At 36.1% G+C, this 23,690-nt stretch overlaps 1 protein-coding gene across 1 annotated transcript in view; it reads left to right on the top strand.

Annotated features, from left to right (window-relative positions):
- Positions 1 to 23,690, top strand: part of ARIH1 (ariadne RBR E3 ubiquitin protein ligase 1) — a 113,620-nt gene that overhangs the window by 52,901 nt on the left and 37,029 nt on the right. The window contains exon 3 of the mRNA XM_047735764.1: positions 18,596 to 18,740. Within this exon, the coding sequence (XP_047591720.1) occupies positions 18,596 to 18,740 (145 nt within the window). The remainder of the gene's footprint in view (positions 1 to 18,595; positions 18,741 to 23,690) is intronic.

Raw genomic sequence — 23,690 nt, 5'->3', positions numbered from 1 at the left:
ATTTAATCCACCAAGCCACCCAAGTCCCCCTACATAGCGTTTTTCAAAGAAATTGTACTTCCCAGTTGGTAACACAATATATTCAATTATGATTTCTATTCATTTTGACATAATTAAAGAGAAATCTTACTCTAGGAAAAATTGTGAAGTACTTCACATTCTGTCCTTTCTTTCTACTGTCTTTCTTCATTCCATATACCAGGCATATTAATTTCCTATTTATTCATTAGGGAGCCTCCCTGCCAGGGAGGAGGATCTTAGAGTCTAGTAAGAGCCATCGAGGTTTAAGTAGATTTCTTGCTAACGGTTCTTATTTGTCCCCAGACTTCTAGTCCATAGTTTAAACAAATTTATCCTGACCCCCAAAACAAGTAATTTATTCTTTTAAAGATACATTTTGGTGAAGGTGGTGAGGGGCTCATGGAGAAGGAACCATTTAAATTTTTTGGTGTCATCTTTTCTCTCTGATAGCAACTTTCCAAACCTTTGCCATTTTCTTTCTTACCCAGCCTTTTGCATTTTTACTCTGTAGATTAACTTCTTTTCTGTTGTATAAATTAAATAGAATTTTCTCTCTTCACTGGATTTCTTCCCATGCTCCTCCACATGAGGCAAAACAGAACAAATCAGGGAATTAGAAGTGTGCCAACAACTTTATCTGCCTTTCTACTTCTAAACTTTAAAGGCTAACCTTTCCATCTGGGCTTTGATCTTATAATATTTTTGTGGGGTGTTGCTTCTATTATTTCATCTATCTTATCTTGAGCGCTCTCCCTTTCCTGATCTATCAGTCAGGGTTTTTAGTTGTAAATATACTTGAAGAGAACAGGTGAGAAATGACATTAAAGATGGAGAATTGGGCACCTGGGAGGCTCAATGGGTTAAGCCTCTGGTCATGATCTCTCAGGGTCCTGGGATCGAACCCCACATTGGGCTCTCTGCTCAGTGGGAAGTATGCTTCCCCCTCTCTCTCTGTATGCCTCTCTGACTACTTGTGATCTCTCTCTCTGTCCAAAAAAAAAAAAAAAGATGGCGATTCAGTGACTAAATAAAGGTATGCATCCAGCAAAAGTGCCCAAATCATAGTGTCAAACTGTTTCAGTAAATGCTGTTGCTATTGCCATCGGGCACTGGCATCACAGCTCATCATCAGTATTGGGCATGTGTCATCACAACTGGTATTTCTGATGTTTTGGCCTCTGAAAGCTGGATGTATCCTACCCCTATGGCAGAATGAATTCCTCACAAATCTTCAAGTACCATGCTTTTCACAAACTATAGGTCACGCTTACTCCTGCTAGGCTTGAATCCTTTCAGCAGGAGAGATTGGAAAAGTGAGTTGTCCTTTTTTTCCCTTTCTTTTTATGACAAAACTTTTTTATTTTAGATTTTTTTTATTATTACTGTTGAAATATAGTTGACATATAATGTTTGGTTTCAGGTGTACAACATAATGATCAGCAGTTGTTTGCATTACTCAGTGGTTAATGATAAATGTGGTTATCCTCTGTCACCATATACTGTTATTACAATATTACTGTCTATATTCCCTGTGCTGTACTTTATTTCTATGACTTAACTAGTTTCATAACTAGAAGTTTGTACCTATTTTGCCCGTTCTTTCCACCTACCTCCCTTGACAAGACATTTACAAATCCAGCTTCTGGGGCGCCTGGGTGGCTCAATCGGTTAAGCTTCTGACTCTTAATTTCAGCTCAGGTCATGATCTCAGGGTCATGTGATTGAGCCCCACTTTGGGCTCCTCGATCAGTGGGGAATCTGCTTCTCTCTTTGTCCCTTTCCCTCTGCCCTTCCCGCTGCTCGTGCACACTTTTTCTCGGTCTCTAAAATAAATCTCTAAAAATTAAGCTTCTGTCTGCCATTCTATTATCTTTATTTCTGTTCTTATATTATACTTTAGTAGTATACAACTTTTAAAATGTCACCAAATTCATTTTTGTGTTGACTCAACTTTGCAACTGTTTCCTTTGTCTGACATGGGGCTTCTGTTGATATCTGTGTAGGCTGTTAGCTACAAAGCCCAGGGGAGCACTTTTGGACTGGTGCTGTCATTGGCCCATGCCTGGCATACCTTCCATATTATGCCTTTTCCTAATTTCTTTTTTTTTTTTTTTAAGATTTTATTTATTTATTTGAAAGAGATCACAAGTAGGCAGAGAGGCAGGCAGAGAGTGGGGGGTGGGTGGGGGGGGGAAGCAGGCTCCCTGCTGAGCAGAGAGCCCAATGTGGGGCTCAATCCCAGGACCCCAGGATCATGACCTGAGCCGAAGGTAGAGGCTTTAACCCACTGAACCACCCAGGCGCCCCTCCTAATTGTTCTTTAAAACCCAACTTAAGGGGTGCCCAGGTGGCTCAGTCGTTAAGTGTCTGCCTTCAGCTCAGGTCCTGATACCTGTGTCCTGGGATCTAGCCCCACATCCGGCTCCCTGCTCGGTGGGGAGCCTGCTTCTCCCTCTCCCACTCCCCCTGCTTGTGTTCCCTCTCTTGCTGTATCTCTCTCTGTCAAATAAATAAAATCTTTTAAAAAATTGTAGGAAAAAAGAAAATAAAACCCAACTTAAGCTTTACTTCTAAGATGGCTATGCCTATTTCTCAAGACAGCTAATCACTTCGTCATTGGTCCTTTTATATGTGTTTAATATATCAGCACTTCTGTTAGAGTTGTTTGTGTGTAAGAACTATCTTATTCATCTTTCATTGCTAGTACATAACACAATTCCTAATATATAGTGTTTAGTAAATATTTTAGTTCAGCCATTTCTAGGTTTTATTTTTTGTAATATACACGTAATTTCTGTAAATTATGACAAGCATGTAAATCAGATTTCAATATGTCAGGAACTAGAGACAAAACCCCCCAAATCAAGCTTCTTTAGAATTGATAACAAGAAAAAAACAAAACAAAACAAAACCTGTATTTTCTCTATAAGGTGGGCGTTATTGAGTTAACTGGTGTATACACACACACCCACCCACACCCCCCCCCAGGGGAAATATAGAGGTGGTTGATGACTTATTGCTTTTCTTGGAGAGGTATAATCAAAGAATCTTGATCGATTGAAGATTGATTTCAATGCAGACTGTGTTGCAAATAGCTTTCCACTTTCCATTCTGAAGCTATAACACCATTTAGTGAATAGTTACTAGAACCAGTACTTGTATGTTATTATGATGGTATGGAAATTTTCTTAGCCACACCATTAATAATACATTGTTTCACAGTTAACTTCTAGGATGTGAGAGTAAATTTGGTTTGTCACAAACCAGGCTTTTATGATGGCATTCATCACTGTTCTATAGTGTAGTGGGTTTTTACTGTTTAAACAGTTGAGGTGTTATCAGGGAGCATGTATAGAAAGCGGCAAATGTGGGGCGCCTGGGTGGTTCAGTGGGTTAAGCCTCTGCCTTCGGCTCAGGTCATGATCTCAGGGTCCTAGGATCGAGCCCTGCATCGGGCTCTCTGCTCAGCAGGGAGCCTGCTTCTCCCTCTCTCTCTCTGCCTCTGCCTACTTGTGATCTATCTCTGTGAAATAAATAAAATCTTTAAAAAAAAAAAAAGCGGCAAATGTATCGTCTTACACTGTAGTGGTTAAGAACATAGGATCTCTGCTCCACCACCTCCTAGTGTATGAACTCGGAGCAATTTTCTCCTTTAGTACTTCACCTGAAGTTATTCTGTTGTTCCTAGTCTCCCTGCTATCTTCTACTTCATAAATTCCAAGAATGTTTTTTAATATCAGCTGTGTAAAAGACATTGACCAGAGGTTTGATGATGAAGAGGTACAGAAAACCATGTATCATACACCATTTTACCCTTAAGGTACTTAAAGATAAAGCTTTAAGGGAATACATAAATGGTTATTTCTGGCTCAGGTGGGAAAGGATTTGTTGATGAGATGACATTTGATTGGGCTTGGGAGAGCAGGCAGAGTGGGAACCTGGGCACTTCAGGAAACAAGTTGGGGAAAGGGGGTAGCTTAAGGAACCTATGTTGAATGGTAATGAGATTTAGAGCAACTGGAGTACATGAAAGATAGAAGGAAAATGATGGGGCATGTTTAATAGAAAGCACACTGTGGAGGACCTTGAATTCTAAGCAACTGAATTTGGCTTTTTTTTCTATTAAGTGGGAAGGTTTTAAGGTTGTTTTGTGGAGAAATGTGATTTAAGGGCATTATTGCAGGAAAAAACTTTAATGACAATATGAGCTGATTCTCCATCGGCAGGATAACCCATTCTAATAACCCAGGTAAAAGAAAAATGTTGGTTTGACTTAGGATAGTGATGGCTGGTTGAAAGCAGAGTGTGGGGGGAAGAGATGTTAAGCTGGAGTTTGAACTGTGACAGAATTTATGAGACTCTTGGAAATTTCTGGTAATTTGGGCCATTCTATCCACTAAATATAGTAGAGAAATCTTTTTGATACTGGAACATCTTTTTTCTTTTTTTTCTGAAGATTTTATTTATTTACTTGAGAGGGGGATGGGGAAAGCACAGGCAGGGGAGCAGAAGAGGAAGAGGGAAGAACAGGCTCTCCCCATAGAGAGCCTGATGCGGGGCTCAATCCCAGGACCCTGGGATCATGACCTGAGCTGAAGGCAGATGCTTTACCCACTGAGCCACCCACATGCTCCAATATTGAAACATCCTTTAAAAATAAAGAATATCTGGGGTGTCTGGGTGGCTCAGTTGGTGGAGAGTCTGCCTTTGGCTCAGGTCATGATTTCGGGGTCCTGGGATTGATCCCTGCTTCGGGCTCCCTGCTCATTGGGGAGCCTCCTTTTCCTCTCCCTCTGCTCCCCCCCCCACTGTGCTCTCTCTTTCTCACTCTATCTCAAATAAATAAAATATATATATATTTTTAAATCAAGAATATCAAAGTATTAGTAAAATAGGAATTTAAGGCCTAAGAGAATATGGAAAACTAGGGAGATGAGCCAAGCGTTCCAGTCTGCTTTGCACTGGAAGTATATTCTGATCTAGGAGAGGTAGCTGAGAGTAGCTAAGGTGGCTGTGATTTTTTGTTTTAATTTTTTTATTAACATATAATGTATTATTAGTCCCAGGGGTACAGGTCTGTGAATTGCCAGGTTTACACACAGGTGGCTGTGATTTTTATTGGCCGTTTGGTTAGTTGGGGGGCGGGTTGGAATCCTAGACCCACCAAGAATGAGGGTCAGGTAAACCAGCTCTTCTAAAGATTAAAGATAGTATTCATGTCATGTATGCCCCAGAAAATCTTAAGCCTTGAATGTGGATTAAGATGGTCCCAGACTGTTAATGTACCCAGGCACTTGACACAAACAAATAAAAATGTCTTCCAGGGGAAGAACATTAAGGCCTCAAACTACTTCCCCAAATTATTTTTTTAAATTAAAACATAACAACTTGAGACTCCAGATATTAGAATTGTCAGAACTGGATCAATAGGATATACCATCAACAAGAAACTAGAAAGCATGAGCTGTCTTTTTTTTTTTTTTTTTAAGATTTTATTTATTTATTTGACAGAGAAAGAGAGATAGCAAGTAGGCAGAGAGTGGGGGGGAAGTAGGCTCCCCACTGAGCAGAGAGCCCAGTGCGGGGCTTGATGGTAGAACCCTGAGATCATGACCTGAGCTGAAGGCAGAGGCCCAACCCACTGAGCCACCCAGGCGCCCCAGTGTGAGCTATCTTAACCATATGAAAAAGATTTTCTTATTTTTCTTTTATTATTGTTAATTTATTTTTACTTTATTGTATTTTATGTATTCAATTTATAGTTCCATTTCTTTATGTGCAGCTCATATAAGTATGGTACCAGTATTAAATTAAACATTGAAAGCACCTGTTGAAATAAGTCAAGTGTAAGTGTGAGACTGTTAGGCATGATCTGGTTCCAGCAAAGTTAGGAAAACGACTTGAAAAAGATTTCTATAACTAAAGAAAGTAAGCAAAATTAACTCAGTGACTTAATTTAACAGCAGACTGGACAAAGCTAAGGAGTGGCTTAAGGTCCTAAAAGATCAAACTAAACCACTATCTAAATTACACATACACTAAAAGATGGAAAGTGCAGAAGAGAAGATAAGAAATGTAGAGGATATAGTGAGAAGATCTTACTGAGTTTTAGGAGAGAATGAGCCAAAGGTAGTATTTGAAGTATTTGAAGTATAATGGCTGATAATTTTCCAGATTGGTGAAAGAAAAAAAATGCCCAGAATTTAAGAAGCCTGACAGTTCCCATGCATAATAAATACTATTTCACTGATTCTAAGATATTTTAATATGGTTAAAAGTTGAATGCATCTTTCAATTGATGGCACCTTGCAGTCCAGCAAGATTGAAATACTGACTTAAGTGAAAATTTTCCCATTTCACTTTCTGATAAGATCATGAAATTTCAGTACCAAAGCATTTTAGATTTCATGAAATATATGGTAAAAAGAAATCCACTTTTTTTTTTCATTTCAATCCACATTTTAAAACATAGTAAAACTACAGAAACAACAGGGAAAATAGTCATAAAAGCAAGATGCAAGGAAGATTCCTTTCAAAGAGTGAAAATTTGTGTATATATTTTATGTAAATAGACAAAAAATATATAGAAAGTACATATATTCTTTTTAGAGAACAGCTGACTTAACAGCAGTAGCAGAAGTAATAGTAAGATGATACCTCAGTAGGTTGAAGAACAAATGCCAGTTTAGAATATGGTGTTCAGGGGTGCCTGGGTGCCTCAATGGCTTAAGCCTCTGCCTTCAGCTCATGTCATGGTCTTGGGGTCCTGGGATCAAGCCCCGCATTGGGCTTTCTTCTCAGCAGGGACCCTGCTTTCCCCTCTCTCTCTGCCTGCTTGTGCTCTCTCTGTCCCAATAAATAAGATCTTTAAAAAAAAAAAAAAATACTGTGTTCATGGAAAATGTTTTCATAAACAGTACCATCTCTTAATTACCACAAATGCCTTTATGTTGTAACTATGTATTCTTTTAAGGTCAATATTTTAAGTTATATCGATGTTTCGAAATTTCAAATATTCATAATGTTATTTAAGCAGCAATTTGAATATTAAGGGGGAAATTGTTGAATATAGTCTAAGTTGTGCTTAGGAAGTAGAGTTTATAACCTTAAATGCATAATTTTTTAAGGATTTTATTTATTTATTTGAGAGAGAATGAGAGAGAGTGAACATGAGAGGGAGAAGCAGAGCCCCTGCTGAGCAGGGAGCCCAGCTCCGGAGACTTGATTCAGGAACTCCAGGATATTTAAGGAAAATAATGAACTAAGATTTCATCTTAAGTCTCAAATAATGAGCTAGACGCATCACAATAGGAAACGAGCAACAGAATAAATTCAGAGAAATTACAAGAGGAAATAACAGCAGAATTTAATAAAACAGCAAAGAAATGTATAGTGGAGTGGCTCAAAGAGCCAGAAGATTTTTTTTTTAAGACTGATTAACACTGATACCCAGGTGAGATTAATCAAGAAAAAATGCACAAATAACTAATATCAGGAATGAAAAAGAATTTCACTTTGAATCCTGCCCATACTTTAAAAAAAAATTCTAAGGTATTGTGGATAATGGTGTCAAAATTCGAAATTTTGCGCGAAATGGATAAATTCTTAGAAACTTGTGATTTACCGAAATTGACTTGAGAAATAAATAGAAAAACCTATATGAGCTATCACTGTAAAGTGAAATTTTCTGTAAAGAAAAGTCTGAGTCCGGATGGATATACTGGAGAGTTCTACCAACACTTAATGAGACACTAACTCCAACCTTATATTCTCTAACCTTGGATTCTTTTAGAAAACAAAAAGAGGACCCCCCATCTTTATAAGGCTGTCACAACTTTGATTCCAAAACCCAACTGAAACAATACTTGTCAATTTCTCTCACTTACATAGGTGCAAAAAATAAAACCCACAATACTTGCAAATGAGTTCAACAATACATAAAAAGGAAATTAACCCAGACAATTCTGATATATCCCAGAAATCCTAGGTTGGTTTAACATGAAACAATTCACTATGGTCTCTTGAACAGATTTTTTTTTTCAATTATTATTTATTTATTTGACAGACAGAGATGGCAAGTAGGCAGAGAGGCAGGCAGAGAGAGAGGAGGAACCAGGCCCCCCACCAAGCAGAGAGCCTGACGCGGGCTTGATCCCAGGACCCTGGGACCATGAGACGAAGACAGAGGCTTTAACCCACTGAGCCACCCAGGTGCCCCACTTGAACAGATTTTATTGAGAAAAACATTTCAGTAGATTTAAGTGAGTAGTTCCTAAACGTCAGTCATCATTCATGATTTTAAAAAGGAGCCATTAGGGGGCGCCTGGGTGGCTCAGCGGGTTAAGCCGCTGCCTTCGGCTCGGGTCATGATCTCGGGGTCCTGGGATCGAGCCCCGCATTGGGCTCTCTGCTCGGCGGAGAGCCTGCTTCCTCCTCTCTCTGCCTGCCTCTCTGCCTGCTTGTGATCTCTCTCTGTCAAATTAAAAAAAAAAAAAAAAAAAGGAGCCATTAGGAAAATAGGCATAAAAGGGAAGTTTATTAATCTAGTAAATCTATAAAAATACCTTTGGGAGATATTATAGTTCATGCTGAAATGTTGAAAAAATTTCCCTGTTAGAGTTCAAAACATGGATATCTATTTTCATTTCTGTTCAACATAATACTGAGGATGATTCTAGCCAGTAGTAAAAAGTATCATAGTTGTAAAGCAGATGATAAACAGTATTCACTGATGATATGTATTGTGTACATAGGAAACCCAAAGGAGTCTACAGATACAGTTAATTTAGGAAGACCTGTAAAAATGTTTTACTGCCAGTATTTAGACACATATCTTTGACCCAGTAATTCCACTCCCAGATATATACCTAGTAGAAAGAAATATGCACTTCTAAATTGAAAGTCCTAAGTGTGCTCATAGCAGCATTATTCATAATAGCTCCAACCTACAAACAACCCAAAGGTCTATAAATAGGTGGATAATTACGGTGTATTTCTGTAATAACTTCAGCAAAAAAAAATAACTTAGAGCTGCAATTGACTGCATAGATGAATCTTAAAAAGCATCATATTGACTGAAAGGAAGACCTCTAAATACGTATGTCCTGTATGATTTTGTTTATATTCAATTCAAGAACAGGCAGAACTAAGCCATATTTTTTAGCATGCATATTTAGGTGGTAAAACTATAAAGAAATAGGATAGTGATTATGTCTCTGGGGAAGAGGAGTTTGTTACTGAGAAGGGATGTTTGGAGTGTTTCTGAAGCACTAGCTGAATTCTACTTCTTGTTCTGGGTTGGTTATACACAGGTGTTGGCTTTATAACAATTTGTAAGCTGCCCATTGATATTTATGCGCTTTTGTAGAATTGCCATTATATCACAACAAAAATAACTTTATAAAAAACACACGTGTACACATAAGAAAAGGAATGACCTTAAAAGGGAGGGGCCAGTTTGTTTTCTGGATTGTTTTAGGATTCATAGTACCTTTGGTTACCTACAAGTAAAGCAACATTTTGCCAAGACAGTTTCCTCACTGCCTTCCTGGGTATCATATCATATCCATCCTAAATTTTGACCATGTCAGCTCATTTTATCAGTCTGCAATATACCTTTCTGATTCCTACCATGTCAAAGCTATACCGTCTGGCTTTTGAAAACCTTCCATAGTTTCACTCTATTCTGTATGTCTGTACTTCTCTATATTCTGTCAGGATGCCCTTGACTGTTCAGGCCTCAGTCTTCTCAGGAGCTATATTTTATACAAATTCAGAGCACATATTTCATTCTGGGGTTATACTCACAGATGTAAACATCATGTACAGTTCCATATCTTATGCAACCCACCTGATGCCCCTACGATCTCCTTAATCTCCGAATTCTTAACACATTTACTACTAAGTCATTTTAACTTCTTGAAGTTACTTGCTATTTTCTATACTTAACTAGCATTCTTTTCCCACCTCTGGTACCCTTAGCATGTCATATTGAAGTAGCTATCCATCTCTTTCCTTCATGGCCATTAACACAGTGACTGACCAACACAGTTCCCACATATAGTTACTTAATATGTGAGGGAACTATGTAAAAATGGATATTAAATATATAGTATTTTGTTTTTTGATTCCTTATTCTTAGTTTTAGCATAGCTAGATTTTACCTGAGGACTTCCATTAAATATATTGAGACATTATTATCAAAATAATAAAATATCATTTTAAAATATTTTGTATGCATTTTTCATATTTCTCTCCCGTTGGAATCAGATCCACTATTGCATGAAGCAAGTAGTTTGTTTCCTTTTATTTATTAAGTTGTGCTGCTCCTGTGTAGTAAGTGGAAAAGACCATTGAGCAGAGTAGAGGGTGTAGACATTTCCCTTGCATGCACATATTTGGACAGAGGGCACAGCACAGAAGCCACTTGTCTGTGTTTTCTTTGAAGTAAAAAAATCGTTTTAGAAAATAATACTGGTCCTTGTCATTTTGGGGGCCATAGTCTCTTTTGAGAGAATAATAAAAGCTTTGAAGCTTTTCCTCAGGTGCGGGGAAGTGTGTGTGGAGAACGCACGTGTATACATAACTTACGAAGTTCTGGATACTGTAATGTTCTTGAATATTCAGAGGCTTTAGAAGAATTTGGTAAATTGAAATAATCCTGATCAAGCCAGGGAACGTGGATAACTGCCTGTGAGGGGAATAGTCATTAGTTTCTTCTTAAAATGTCTGGCAGAATTTCAGATCTACCTTAAAAGTTCGTATGGGAATAAAATTGTATTTCTCAAAAAAGCCTTTTGATTAGCAAAATGTTGGTAATGTTTAAAGCTGGATGAAGGGTATGTGGGAGTTCAATTTACTATTCTTTTGACTTTAGTATATTGAAATTTTTTATAATGGGGTGGGAACGTTTTGGGAAGATGACATAGATTATTGTGTTTCTGTTACAATTGTGCTAATTCAGGCCTAGAAGGAGTTATCTTCCATCTGTATTGCTGAGATTCTTTTCTTAATATACTTGCTTTCATCATGGCTCAGAACCAAAAAGGATAAAGTATGAAGGAACAAATGGCAGAAAGTTTCTCAAAAGTAATACAATATGATAAAAAAGAGTAAAACCTTGCCATTTGCAACAACATGGATAGAGCTAGAGAGGATAAGTCAGTCACAGAAAGATAACTACATAGGATTTCACTCGTGTGTAACTTAAGAAACAAAAGGAGCAAAGGAAAAAAAGGAGCAAACCAAGAAACAGATTTTTAACTATAGAGAACAAACTGGTGGTTACCAAAGGGGAGGTGGAGGGATGGGTGACATAGGCAATGGGGATTAAAGAGTGTCTGTTATGATGAGCACCTGGTTTGTATGGAAGTGTTAAATCACTATATTGTACACCTTAAACTATATTACACTGTATGTTAACTGGAACTTAAATAAAAACTTTTTTAAAAATTACATAATAATGGGGAGCCTGGCAGGCTCAGTCAGTAGAACATGTGACTCTGGATCTTGGGGTTGTGAGTTCAAGCTCCATGTTGGGTATAGAGACTATGTAAAAATGGAATCTTTTTTTTTTTTTTTTTTTTTTTTTTTTTTTTTTTAATATGCAGGGCGCCTGGGTGGCTCAGTCGTTGGGCGTCTGCCTTCGGCTCAGGTTATGATCCTGGGGTGCTGGGGTCCTGAGATCGAGCCCCACGTCAGGCTCCCCGCTCAGGGGAGCCCTGCTTCTCCCTCTCCCAATCCCCCTGCTTGTGTTCCCTCTCTCACTGTCTCTCTCTCTGTCAAATAAATAAATAAAATCTTTAAAAAATAAAAATTTTTTTAAAATGCAATAAAATTTTTGTACTGCAACTTGTTTAGTAGCTTCTTTGTCAAGTGGTCTTTGCTCAGCAGTAAGCAAGCTCGGGATCATGTGGGGGTTTTTTTGTTTTGTTTTGTTTGTTTTAATTAAATTGGTTGATTTTTCTCATAGGAGAAAAGTCTTAAAATCTCAAAAAGCATTTTTAAAAAATACATGACCAATAATATTTATTTAGCTATAAACCACATATAATATACTAATATTAAAATGAGAACTAAACTTATTTTTTAGATTAGCACAGAAAAACAACAAAACTTTTAAAACAAGTTCTTTTTCTTTCTTTCTTTCTTTTTTTTTTTTTAAACATATAATGTATTATTAGCCCCAGGGGTACAGGTCTGTGTTAAAACAAGTTCTTATAGACATGTGTAAGTCCTCATTAGATCTTTTTTCTTATGAGGCCCAAACGTCTTCTTAGAAAAAAGATTTTCTAACCCTAAGTCCTTTTCTATCCATAAGTTTTAGTTCTCTGGAATTCTGAACTTTACCTGGTAGAGGTTCGTATGTGTACCAGTCATTTTACATTCTAACTTTAGTCCTTCTTTTGAAAGAATTACCCTTAAAAACCACATTCTACTTGAAGAGCCCTTTTTAGATGTAAATTTTTACCAAAGTAACAGTTTTCTAAAAGTCTAGTAGTTTTAAGGGTTTTAAATGAAAACTGTTGCTCCAGAGTTTTAGTCGCATTCTCTGGAAGAAAAAGAACTGTTGGCTTTACTATTTAAGAGCATGCTTATACTGCTATACCATAGCGCATCTGCTGGCTTCTTTCTATGAAATATGAGGATTAAGCTTTGAAACTAATATTTACCTGCGGGAAAGCCTTCTGTCCTAGTGTATTTTTTACTCTGTGGTTCAGTTGTACTGAACCTTTTCAGTAAGACTCCTTTTCATACCCTATTATTTTTGTTTTTCATAAATATAATTGCAGTTTTTATTCATCCATATGATTTAAACAAACTTAAACTGTTCCTTTGCTCCTTTGACATTTTTGTCCAAGTATACCTTTTCTAAAAGTAGAAAAATTACACCATTAGAAGGAGGTTAATAGGACCCAAAGAATAGTTGAAATCACAATTCCTGGTAGAGATGTTGGTGTCACAGACCTTTTTTTTAGTGCTGTATCAAAACTATAGTTAAGGTATACACAGTTAAGGATAATTGTGACTATTCTGTTGCCTTTTGAAATTGAAGTCTGGTATCCATAAAATGCCACACAAGAATATTGAAACAGGGGCGCCTGGGTGGCTCAGTGGGTTAAGCCTCTGTCTTCGGCTCAGGTCATGATCTCCGAGTTGTGGGATCAAGCCCCGCATGGGGCTCTCTGCTCAGCAGGGAGCTTGCTTCCTCCTCTCTCTCTCTACCTGCCTCTCTGCCTACTTGTGATCTGTCAAATAAATAAATAAAATCTTAAAAAAAAAAGAATATTGAAACAAAAATGATTTGGCTATTTAGAAATAGAAATGTGTGTACATGCATGTTATAAATGGACAGACATAATGTATTTGTATACATTTTCATGTATTTGTGTTTTTGTTCCCTCTCAGACTATATAGCATTAGATAATTGACTTGTTATAAATATGTAATGGGAACATTAAAAATCTGTAAGGAGGGGCGCCTGGGTGGCTCAGTGGGTTAAAGCCTCTGCCTTCTGCTCAGGTGGTGATCCTGGGATCGAGCCCAACATCGGGCTCTCTGCTCAGCGGGGAGCCTGCTTCCTCCTCTCTCTGCCTGCCTCTTTGCCTACTTGTGATCTCTGTCTTTCAAATAAATAAAATCTTAAAAAAAAAAAAAAAACCTGTAAGGAGGCTTGAACTCTGAGCAGCTTCGGAATATACAGTAGAAAAGCACACTATATAACTTTAAGTTAGCTTAATCTTTTTGCTTTTCTGATTCTGTTGTGAAAATAAGTACTTATTCAGCAGTGGTGTTTTTATGAAGTGTGAAGATGTAGAGGCTTTTAAGATAATAAACTCCAGATGACAAAATTAAGTATTGAAGTGGCAAACAGTGATGCCACCGTCATTCAGAATTCAAAAAGAAACAATAGCCTTGTATGTACCCTACCGACCATGTCTCCTTTCCCCACAATCACACACCGTTCTTAGGCAGTAACTGTTAGTGCCTTAAAATTTCATTAAGATTGTTTGGTATATTTCTGTCTAGAAGTCAAGTAAAATGAAAAATTAAAATCTAGATCTTTTGGAAAGTTGGCTAATTAAGTGCCTACTTGTTTAACTGTGTTTTGGCAAACATGTTGAATGAACAGAAAACCCTAGAGAGAGAAGAGGATTTTAAAATCTCTACTTAGAAACCTCTCCAGTTGCCCATCTAACAGTCTTAATCTAGAGAAGTCTAGGCCGTGTGATAGATGAGGTGGGGTTACTTTAATTCTACCCTCCCCTGATTGAGGAAAGACTGCACTGAAGGAAAAACCACACTGCTATTCTTATTTTTCTTTTCACTTCATTTTCATTTTCATCAAGGAATGGTTTTCTCAAAAGAGTGGGTGGCAAGAGTTGCAGGAAGGGAGGGAAGCAATGTCACACGATAAGCTTTGTAGCTGTTTGGTTAAGTTACTGAAGCAGAGAGAAATAGGTCTTAACTGGTTGAACTAGATACCTGGACAGCAGTGCTTCACACTGAATTAGTTTCTTCATTTTGGCCTGTTTCACATGAGGGAGGATGAGTGAGCAGGTAAAGTATGGAAGTTAAGAATCCACACATATTCTTGAGCATAGTATTCCTTAATAAAATTATCATAATTAGAAAGAAAAAACTTCTTTGTTCTCTTAAGGAAATTAAAATAAATGTAGACTGTGAGATGAGGCATCGAAGATGAATTGATAAAACAACAGAACAAAATAAAAAGGAAGCTGATGAAACCAAGAAAAAAGGGACAACTAATAATCTCACACAATTTAAAACCACATTGGCAACAGCAAGAAACAGAGCAGATACTATGGAAAAGAGAGACACGTAGGACAGGATAAGGACAAAGAATTAGACAGGGAGGACAAATTAACAAAGACTGAGTACGATTCCAGCAGGGCACAGTCTGAACGGCATTTCAAAAGCGAAAGTTGAATACTAAGATAAAGCCTACAGAACTACTAAATTTCAAGAATGAAGAAAGAAAACAATTATATGCCAATTGAAAAAGGATTTTGATTATAAAATGAGAAAAATTATTTTGAGGGGCACCTGGGTGGCTCAGTGGGTTAAGTCTCTGCCTTCTGCTCAGGTCTTGATCTCAGGGTCCTGGGATCGAGCCCTGCATAAGGCTCTCTGCCTACTTGTGATCTCTCTCTCTCTCTGTCAAATAAATAAATTAAAATCTTTAAAAAAAAATATTTTGACCACAGACTTCAATAACAACAGGTACCAGAAGGAAATGGATGCTATCAATATAAAGAATATTGGGGGGAGGGGAGTGCCAGCAGCACATTTTGGCAAAAGTAAGCATTTGAGTTATGTCTGAGTAATTAGGTAATCAGGTTAAGAAACAAAACAGTTTTCACCATTCTTGAAAGGAAGGCTATATAATGTAGAAACAATATATGTAATTAGTGAAACAATTACATAAAATGATAATCAACGAGGAAAAGCTGCAGGGATTTCCCACCAAAACTGGAGGGTTAAGTGTAGGGTTATGTAACATAAGGACACTCAATATATAAGTTGACAACTTAAAAAACAGACTTAAGTACTGACTCTATGTTTAGTGAAAATAAATTAGGTTTCAGTATTTCCAAATAACTATTACCGAGTCATGGTAGACCATGTAGGTAATAAAAACAAACAAAATTTTAAAATGTTAAATTTCTTGTAAAATGGAACTTAAAAGGAAAAGATTTCTAGGCCAACTGTGCCCGACAGTATGAGTAGATTCTTAAATTCCCTGTTCTCTTTACCTCTGCAGTATTTGAAAGTTCTCTGAAGGCTTCTAGAGTGGCTCAAGGAGCTGATAACCCCATTATAGTCTGAAATATGCCTAAAGCAAATTGGTTTGTTTACAGATTTGTTACTGTGGATTATTTTAAGAAGTTACTCTAAGTCAGTTACTCTTTAAAAAAAAAAATTGAATGATTATAATAAGATTCCTCTAGACACTGGGGCTATAGCAATAATTAGGTCATCCTTTTGGAGTTTACACTCCAACAGAGAAAACATAGGTGATTACAGAGTTGATTATGTGATTAAGTGTTGTCAGGAGTACAAAGTACCACTAGAAGGTTATACAGGAAACCTTACCTAATTTCAGGGCTGCAGTGGGGAGGAACTGCAAGTTAAGCTGAGACCTAAAGGTAGGTGGAAGTGTTTGGGGTAATTGAAACACCCTTCAGCAAATGGTTATCCATTTAAATTAAAATGAAATGGAATTCCAGGATGCCTGCGTGGAGCCGCTGACCTTGGCTTGGGTCTATTTTCTGGGGTCCTAGGGTTGGGTCCCTCATCAGGCTCCTTTTCTTGATCAGTGGGGAGTCTGCTTCTCCTTCTGCCTGCTGCTTGCTCTGCTTGTGCTCTCTCTCTAATAAATAAATAAAATCTTTTAAAAAAAAATGAAAGGAATCCCAGCTTTATTCCTTACTTACACAAAAATAATTTCTTTGTGAATTCAACAGTTTTAATGGAAACCGTTTAAGCCTAAATAAATCATGGATGAATTTTTATAATCTTTAGATATTGAGATCTTGTAAAGCTTAATATGAAATCCAGAACTCACAACAGGGTTGCATGATCAGTATGCCTACATGAAAATTAAAAGTGGCAGTTAAACATCATTAAACAAGGTTGAGGGCAAATTAGAAACTGGGGCGGGGAGGGGCAGGCGGAGAAAGAAGTCCGTGAGACAGTTACCCTTTCTGTTGACATACTGAACTCATAAATTAATAGTAAGAGCTTCACAGAAAAAGGTATTCAGCCTCACTAACAAAGAAATGCAAAAAAAAAAAAAAAAGAAATGCAAGTCTAGATACTTTCCCCCAGTCAGATGGGCCCGGATTTTCATCTAGAATTATTTGTGTGTGGCACATCTAAATGTCCTTTAGTGTAAGGCTGATTAGGTAAATTGTAGTACATACCTACAGTGGAATATTATGCAATGATGAAAACTAATGTTCATTGACAAAAATATCTTAACATATTGCTTACTGGAGGTTATAAATCTGGAGTAAATACTATTTAGATGAAATTATAGACACATGTCTCTTTGGCTGTGTATGCATAGAATGGTGTCTAGAATGATCACCAAAGTATTAGGAGTTACTAATTTCATGTAGTTAAATTTGGATGGCAGAAGTTTTGTCTCTTTTGAGCAAGAATATCTTTTCTAAAAACAAGGTGTTTAATGGCTCTGCCTGTTCATATTTAATGTTAGCTTAATATGCTTTCTACTTTTCAAATAAAAGTTGACATCTTAGCTTTTCTGAGAGATAATTAGGAGGAAAGCATTTGATTTTCTTTATATATTTTGATGAGCTGATCATTAGTGACAACTTTATTTGCGTTCCCCTTTTATAATGTACTGACATTTTGATTAATGATTTGATCATTGAAACATTCTGTCGTTATTTATAAAGAGATATTTATTAGTTTTGGGAGAGTGATGTGATTTTTTTCTCATCTGAGTGATTTTCCTGGAGAATACAGTAAGTGCTTTGACACAAAACCTGAACAAGACCTGCATTAAAAATAATTGGAAATCTCCTTTGAGTATCACTTATTTTTTAACTTGAGAACCTCTTGTTTGTATGCAAAGAACATTGCAGTTATTGAAACCTAGGCTTTCTAGGCTAAAAAGTAATTGACCAGATTTTTCATGAATATTTTTGTTAGTTTACTGATTCAAAGTTTTTCTCTCTGTTGCTTTTCCCTTTATTCTAAATATTCTCTACATTCCCTCTATTTTTAATATTCTGTACGATATTTTGGGAAGCCAGCAGCCATGTCTCATCTGGATTAATGGGAAATACTGTGCTTAGTATTTGCCACTGTCTGTCAAGAAATTTGAAGTTCAGTTGAAACTCTGTGGATATACGTGGCATACCATGCTCTTGATGTTTTAGTGAACTACTTCTGTACATTTAGAAACATTTTATATAAAGCTAAGTATATAGATTATTTGATATAAGAACATTTTAAGATACACTTTGTTTCCTCTTTCCTCCTCTTTGCTAGTAAATTAAAAATTATTTTTAAAAATGTTTAGAAATGAAATTTGTTTTGTAGAATGAGACACATGTAAATGATTTGTAGGGTAAGCAATGCTTGTAGGTAGTTTACTTGCTAATACATTTAATCTGGTATAACTAAAATTATTAATAAAATGATTTGTATAAAATATTAGCCTAGCCTTTTAAAATACAATTACTCTTCCTTAAGGTACCTGTAGAGATAGTACAACTTTCGTTCTTAAGTCTTAGTTGTAGTACTGTTCAAATACTAATAGCTTAGTTTCTCAGGATAAAAACAAAGTAAAAAATACCAAAATAGCAACAAAAAACTTAATCTGCTTTCATACACACACACACACACCCTCTGTTTTGCTACAGTTTGTAGCCATACACCTCCTTTCCTCTGAGCCAAAAAGGTTATGATCTGGGTTTATTTTAATTCAGTTCATTGCTGTTCCCTATAGAAATCAGGTTTTTGGAGAGCTCTAACAGTGTGCTATTGCTGGGCTCTCATCCTTTCTGTTTAAATAATGCAGGTACTTTGATGGAAACCTGGAGAAGCTCTTTGCTGAGTGTCATGTAATTAATCCAAGTAAAAAGTCTCGAACACGCCAGATGAATACAAGGTCATCAGCACAGGATATGCCTTGTCAGATCTGCTACTTGAACTACCCTAACTCGGTGAGTATCTGGTAGTTTAAGGCTAGCACTGACTCTCTGTTTCAGAGGGTAAATCAATTTAAATTATTTAAACAAAGGAAGATCTGGGAGTCTGGGATTGTATTGTAGTAAAACAGTAGCCTATCAGAATATTAAGGATAAAGAAAAGGAGGAGAAAGCATAGAGCTTATTCTTTCCCCCTCCTCTCCTAATTGCTTTTTAAAGCAGCAGCTTGTCATTACACACCTAAATCTATTCTGAGTTTATTTTATTATCATGGGAGAATTGTTTAATAGGTAGGCAATGAATAGAATTATTTTCCATCCAGAATAAGATAGATTTAAACTAACATTTTAAAATAAATATCCAAAACACTAATAAAATATCTTCGGCATTTTTCAAAACAGAAGAGTTTCACTTATAAAGATCCATTCTAATGGAGATTCTTAAATATAGCAAATGGTGACAGCGTTGCAGGAGACACGGGGACCAGTTAATTGAGTGAAAGTATCCCCCTTAAGCCCTATTGAATTTAGGCAATCTCGTAAAGAATTTTAGACTTAAACATAATCTTCCTATGAAGGCCTTACTTTATTAGTAACTGTAAGAAAATACTATTTGTGATATAATGTATTTAGTCACTTGGAATTCACCTCTTTAAGATGTTTTAAGATATCTAAGAAATAGCTTAATTCTATAATAGTAGCTATCTTTTTTATATTCTCTGCTTTAATAGTTAAGCACCACTTTCTGATAATTACTATAAACAAAGTCTTTGTCACCAGTATTGTATATTTTAACACATTGAAGGTTTTTCATTGTTTTTCTTAGAAGTTTATATATATAGTGTCTCTGTAGAGGCCCATTTGAAGAGAACTAATTTGTTCACGTCCAAGTGCTTAGAAAAGAGGTTTTAAAAGAAAGTTAATTAAGTACTCCTAGAGAAATAAAACAATGAGTTAAAATAACTTTGTAGGTAGTGTTGAGTTGAATTTCCAAACTCTCAAGTTTTGCTTATAGCCCTGATCCTATTTGTTTTTGTGTAATTATTAAATGTCACTGGGTCTGAATTATTCGTATCTTTCAAATGAGTAAGATATTCTTTCATATGCCACCTATTCTGAGAATTGTATAATTTCCCTCCTTTAAATCAGTCTTAGGTTGTGTATTTTTTTTAAAAAATCAACATTTCTATTAAAAATAATTAAATTCATGTTTTGACCATTTTATTGTCTGCCTTTAACAAATTCTCTTTGCCAGGTGACATTTCTGTAGTTCATTAAAGTTTCTGTGAGATAATACTGAGACCTAAAGAATTTTGTCCCAGATTATACCAGGTTTCCTTATTCCCTGGCATTTCTCTTCCTGCTCTTATTAACCAGCTCCTCCCTCGTTTAAATCTTAAATGTAATTTGAGTACTGAAGCTAGCTGCTTACAAATATCCCCTATAACTTTCTCAGTGCCCTTGGTTTTGTCTAACAGTTTTAACAAATTAAAATGAAAAATCATGACTGGAGATTTGCATTGTAAATTTTGCTTGCAAAATTTTTAACTAATGATAGAGTACTTACTATTCATTTATTCGTTTATTCAATGCACCAGGCACTATTTTAAGTGTTAGAAACACAATGGAGAATAAAGACATAATGCCTGCTTCCGATAATTTACAGGTTAGTTGGGTAGATAAGAGATAAATAAAATGACGTGTTCAGAAAGAAAGGTAAACACTTTGACAGGTCATGATACTGTGGAAACATGTTGGAGAGAGACATCTAACCCAGTTTTCGGTTGGGGAGAATCTCCCACAGAAACTGACTTGTGAAATAACCTCTGAAAGTGTGGTAGTTAGGTGAACCAGGAAAATAGAGGAAGAGAATGTACCTCCTTCTCTTCAGAGGAAGAGAATGTACCTCCAAGAATGATAAAAACATTGCAAAAAAACTTCAAAGACTTGAAAAGTGAATTTGGAATTAACAACATGAAGATTACTGATGATATTGGAAAGTTAATTTAAGTAGTATGGTAAGATGAGAAGCCACACTGCATGGGCTGAAGAATCATTGGCTTGAAGATGGGAAAGGAAATGGAGGCACTAAAGATGAACAAATTGCTCTTTAAAGAAAGTTTGGCTATGTAAATGATAGGACAAGAAAGCAAACAGCAACATAGGTTGGAAAGTAAGTTAAAAGTTACGGAAACTGTGCCAAGCATTATGAAAAATACAGTGTGATAAAATTAGGACTTCTTTTCTCATGGTGTTTAGACTAATAGAGAAAGGTAATTTTAACTTCTTCAGTTCTGCAAGTAAATGTCATCTGAGACTCCATTAAAGCTTTAATTTGATGAGTGATTTTTTTTTAAAATCTCTGTTGTACAGTTCCATGTTTCAATTTCTACCATTCTCTTCAAACACTGATACTTGCCTTTTATTAATGTATATCTCTGATACCTTTATCCTCCCAGAAAGCAACTTTGGCTTTACACAGTACCATATGCAAAAAAGTTTTTTAAATAAATGCTTTGATAACTAGTTTGTAGCACTTCGAAATTAACTATTGTGGGTGATCTCTTCTTTAAAAAACAATTTCCTGAGACTTTGGGGCACTTTTAAAGTTCATAAATTCCCACACACATACCCCCACACCCCCGTGTTGAGGCCAATTCAAGGGTTTCTTAGCCCTGGCAACAGTCATTCCTTTATAATAATGTTGTTTTGAATTAAAGCATAAGATCTAGCTTTGCTAACAGCCCCACTTCACTAGGGATTATAGTTCGGGCTGTGATATCTCCCTTTTTATGAAGTAAATAATTTGTATATTCTAATAATCAGACATGTTACATAAAGGCAACTTTGAAGGTTGTGAGGATAGTCCACCCTCCCATACCTCACCCTTTAGGCATCTCTGAATCTTTGTGCTGGGAATCTAAGTCCAACCCTTCTTAATTCATTCCATTTTATGGATGAGGGAACGGATGCCCTGATTATTCAGTTTTTATAAACAAAATGGCTTTAACTTTAGGTATTATATGAGCAACTTCTGATGGAGGAGATATTTCTTAATGTTCTTACTGCTGGTTGATATTAGTTGCTGGGTGTGTAAAATGACAGGGATAAATGAACCCTGTAAGAGTGTTTATGCTTTCGTTTCTTTTTTTAAAGGACCATTAATTTCTGTTTTAAGTAATATTTCATGTATTTTTAGTATGTTCTGTGTCAGATTTATTTATGAATAAGTTTGTTGATAATAATCCTATCCCTTGAGTTAGGGACCCAAGTAGGTAAGCACAAACTAGTAAAGGAATAGGTATATGAAAGGTGGAGGATGGAAAGGGAAATGGAACCAGATAGTGATACCTAGATAAGTCCATGATAATAATGCCAATCTTGAGCACAATCAATGTGTTTGTACCAGAGCTTAGTTTTTGATTTATCTTTAGATATGCATGTGATTTATTTTTCTAATTTATCTTGTTTGGTAGTGTTACCTAATTAGAATTATTGGAAAAGAGACCTTTAAAAAGCTTTTTTTTTTTTCCCATATAATGATTGCTGATCTAGAAGTTCCAAAGGTAGAGATGTTTCTTGCAATGATCACTTAGTAACCATTGTGACCTCCAATCTCTCAATATCAAGTATTCATATTTGGAAAAAAACAAGCACATGAGGATGTATATGTGTTTTTAAGTTATGAATAAAACATTTTAGAATGGTTGATCTTTTATGCTGCTATAATTGTCCTACACAGAATGCACCTTCCCATTATATCCTTGAAAATCAGATTCTCTTCACTGGTGATCTGACAACAGGTTTGTGCCAGATCTCCTTTGCCAACTGGGGGTAATGAGAATAGATTCTTTTGTTTCCTAGTTTTGTTGTTGTTTTTTTTCTTTAATAGAATATTGATTTCCAAAATACTTACCTTCACTTGTTCTATGAGTGAGTTAGAATCCTTGTCAATCTGACTAGCACCACATTTTAAACTGGGTAAATGTTTTCCATGTCATTTTGTCCATAAGACTAGTCTTAGAACTTGGATATATTTTTCCCCATGTCTGCTTCTGGGCATTCTTTATATAGTTGATGTGCTATAGTGTAGAATTTTGTATCCTTACTATTTGTATCTGAATGTCATAAGCAACATCAGAAATTTCATGAGCAGTTTTCAAATAACAGCTAGAAAATGGAATGGAATAAAAAGTACCACATAATATGAGCCACAAAAAGAATAAAAGAGCTAGAAATAAACTTGGCAAGAAGTGTGAAAGATCTATTATGAAGAAAACTTTAAATACTAAAGGAAATAAAAAGATGGCTTGAGTATTTGAAGAGGTAGAATAATAGTAAAATATTGAAAAAGAAGACTAGACTGATGAGAGTAAGGAGGAACTAGTCCTACCAAATACAAGAATAATCAGTGCAGTAGAATAAGATGGAGTCAGATACATGTGAGGGGAATTTGGTGTATTGTAGAAGAGGGCATTTCAAATAAAGTGAATTCAGTAAATGGTATTGGAACAACTTGGTTGCCATCTCGGCTAGAGTCTTAAATTCCTTCCTAACTCCTTATATTAAAGTTAGCTAATTTAGATGCTGGAAATTTTAAAACTAATAGACTTTGCTACATAGAAGTAGAGAGCTTCTTCATGGCAACAAAATGTGAGCATTCAGATTTGAAACAGAAAATATTTTCTGTGCTTCTAAATGGCCAGTTTTCTAAATAGGTAAAAATCCCCGCCATTAAATCACTAAGGAAAAAAATAAACCCAGTGAAAAAATGGGCAGAATAGGTGAAAAGAGTGCTCAGAAAAAGAAATATATAGTCTTTAATCTTCTGTTAGATTGGCAAAGATCAAGACGTTTGATAATATACTATGTTGACAGGGTTGTTGGGAAGGCAGGTTCTCTTGAACAGTATAACTTGCTACAACCTTTTTGAATGAAGCTTGGTAATAATCAATTAAAGTGTAAA

The sequence above is a fragment of the Lutra lutra genome, chromosome 7 (genome assembly GCF_902655055.1).
Source record: "Lutra lutra chromosome 7, mLutLut1.2, whole genome shotgun sequence".
In the NCBI taxonomy this organism is placed as follows: domain Eukaryota; kingdom Metazoa; phylum Chordata; class Mammalia; order Carnivora; family Mustelidae; genus Lutra; species Lutra lutra.
The sequence above is the reverse complement of the archived record's forward strand: the minus strand, read 5'-3'. Positions and strand labels throughout refer to the sequence as shown.